Source organism: Diadema antillarum, unplaced genomic scaffold (genome assembly GCF_040938485.1).
Source record: "Diadema antillarum isolate AM-2024a unplaced genomic scaffold, OU_Dant_1.0 seq00000643_RagTag, whole genome shotgun sequence".
In the NCBI taxonomy this organism is placed as follows: domain Eukaryota; kingdom Metazoa; phylum Echinodermata; class Echinoidea; order Diadematoida; family Diadematidae; genus Diadema; species Diadema antillarum.
This window is the reverse complement of record NW_027271557.1, coordinates 716,283-718,976: the sequence shown is the minus strand read 5'-3', so window position 1 is coordinate 718,976 and position 2,694 is coordinate 716,283. Positions and strand designations below refer to the sequence as shown.

Sequence of the window (2,694 nt, the reverse complement as noted above, 5' to 3'; positions counted from 1 at the left end):
CTAACCAACAGGTTCCTGCTATATACCTGTCTTCTATAAATAAGGGGAATCTATGAATACAACGGAAATGCACGCCGGGTTGTCACCACATTAAAATAGTCAGCGGGATCCGGATCACTTCCTGCGATTAGTAAGTGAATTGCAGAACGCGTTGATACACAGTGCCAACTACCAGCGCAATCTCGTTTCATCATTTCCCTTTGTAACAGTTGCAACGTCACACTGGAATATGACCAGCTGCTCTGTGTTTGTCCCCATGCTTCACTGTGATTAGAAATCGACGCAAAAATGGGAGCAAGGGTGATAGGAATTGCTGCAAGTGTTCACGCTGCGGGAATTGGAGGTTAATGACCCCTTGTGAATTTCAGAGTTGGAATAGTCGGAGTTGGCGTTTGTTTTTGGCATCGAATGAATCTTTTCTCCAAGACAGACTGCACGCGGCCCGCGTCCTTTGAGTTATTGTGATTGTGTATTTTACTTGGAAGTGATAACTACACATCTCGACGGAAAGGTGAAACTAAGTAGGCTACGTTAATACACTGTATGGACTACACGTCCTTCATGAGGAATACCATTACTGCAGGGTCTAAAATACACAGCTGTTGAAAGAATCCATTGTATATTCTGTGAATAGTCGACCGGAAGGACCAATACAGAATTTCTTTTCCAGCAATATGTAAGCATAATTCGTTCAATAACGTGCAATTATGCGATGAGTTCTGCGAGATAACACGCTATCTAATTCTTCGAGCTCGTTTTCGTGTGTGTCGTGTTTGGATCTGATACCAAAGAAATGCTTCAGTAAATCTTCAGTACTCGCTGGTAAAACCCGAATCGCTGGAAAAACCCGAATCGCTGGATAAGTGTACTACTAAGTTGATGATGGCTGTCGCTTCTTACGCAATGGAAATCGCCGGCGTAACCGACGTCGATACAGCGACGTGGACGGTTACAGAGACTCCAACAGCTGTGATACCCGTTACTAGTTACATGGAAATACGGATAACGATCATAGCACTAGCTTTGTACGCGTTAACCGGTATTCTCATCATAGCGTGCAATACGTTGAATCTGTACATCCTGAGGAAGCCGCTGGAGTGCTTCAGCGACAACACGCGGTTCTTTCTGCGGGCGCTGGCCGCCGTAGATCTGCTTACGGGCTTGGTTTGTTGTCCGACGGAGATGATACTGGCCGTGTATGGGAACTGGCCGCTCGGACACGTTACGTGTGACATCGTGGCTATAGTCTACACAATGGTCTGCTGCCAGGCGTTGCTGTGTCTCTGCTGTGTCAGCGTGGACAGGTTTCTGACGATAGTCAAACCGCTGCACTATCCAACCATCATGACTCCGATGCGAGCACGACTGTTTCTGGCGAGCGCGCTCGTTGTGGGCGCACTCGCATCGTTAGTGATGCTCGTCGCACGGGAACTGCCGAGTCCCGAGCCAGAGCAGAAGCTCTGTGCATTGCTCTATTTAGATAGTCCCGTAGCGATCAAACCCGTTCTCGTCATCGTCTTCGTGTCGTTCTTCGTTCCCGCCAGCGTGCTGCTATTCGTCAACATCCGGCTCATGGTCATCACGATACAGAAGACGCGCGAACTTGCCGACATGTCGCCGACAGCTGTCCGATACACCACGGACAGGCTGAAAGGCGTTCGGACGATACTCGTATTAACATCGGCATTCTTCGTCACGTGGCTTCCAGTGATAGTAACAATCATATGTAAAGTTGTGTTCAACGTGCATATACCCCCGGCGTTGGGATCGCTAGTGTCGGTACCTGCCCTGTGTAATAGTTGGGTCAATGCCGTCATCTACTTGTTCATGAGCCGATCCTACCGACGTGCCATAGTGAGGGAGATCCAGAAGTGCTTTAAGAGGCGGCACGAAAAGTGGGTGACCAACGGCTCGCTAGGAGCCTCAGCAGCTCTCAATTCCGAAGCCATTCTGTGAATGTCTTTGTAGTATGTACTCGTGACTATCCTGAGAAAATTATTTTTGTTGAAGTAAATGTACGGCTCCGCGCCAAGCTACGTATTCGCTGCATTTTTTTTTTTCTTCTTGTATTAAGTTTTCCAAGAGTTGTGTGTGTACTGCCAAAACCCGATATTAGTTTTATGACAGTAGTTGCTCATGAGTTAGCGGGCAGTAATGGAGTAGCACTGAAACCACGGGTCCTCCAGACTCCCCTCGTACAAGGCTTGTATTCTTGTTGAACGTGTACTGAAATCATCGACAGCAAATACGGTTTTTTTGTGTCGTTGACTTGCGCAATGGAATTCCTATGTGAGGTTTATTTTCGAGTTATTTAAGATCACCGAGTTACATTTAAATGCTACTTATGTACGGAATGGCAGAAGTTCTCCTGAATTAGACACGGACCAAGGAAATGGTTTTCGATACCTGTTACTGTTTTACGTTCGTGTTCTACAAAATAGTGACAATGAATGATGTCATAGTCTCACTAGTCACCATGCACTGGCATGCGCATTAGCCTTCGGCAAAGTCCCTCTTTAAAATAAAAATTCAAAAAATGTGAATTGCATCGTCCACACTACACGATTTTAGGGTTGTGATGAAATAGCTTCTTTTTTTTTTTCAAAGGAGTTGCTGTTGTTACGTGTCCGACCAAATTTTAGTTCTCTTGAAATTTTTAAAGACTGAAAAAAAAATTGAGTCGAGGACGTCATG

The 2,694-nt window shown here is 46.0% G+C and overlaps 1 protein-coding gene across 1 annotated transcript; it reads left to right on the top strand.

Annotated features, from left to right (window-relative positions):
* Window positions 1-499: 499 nt before the first annotated feature.
* On the top strand, window positions 500-2,268 carry LOC139736401 (5-hydroxytryptamine receptor 6-like). Its single transcript, XM_071647152.1, has one exon. It carries the CDS (start codon window positions 880-882, stop codon window positions 1,954-1,956), a length of 1,077 nt encoding a protein of 358 aa, XP_071503253.1. The 5' UTR covers window positions 500-879; the 3' UTR covers window positions 1,957-2,268.
* Window positions 2,269-2,694: the final 426 nt, after the last annotated feature.

Bases quoted from the DNA above. Each gene is read 5' to 3' on its own strand.
- LOC139736401 (XM_071647152.1), top strand. From the start codon at position 880: ATGATGGCTGTCGCTTCTTACGCAATGGAAATCGCCGGCGTAACCGAC.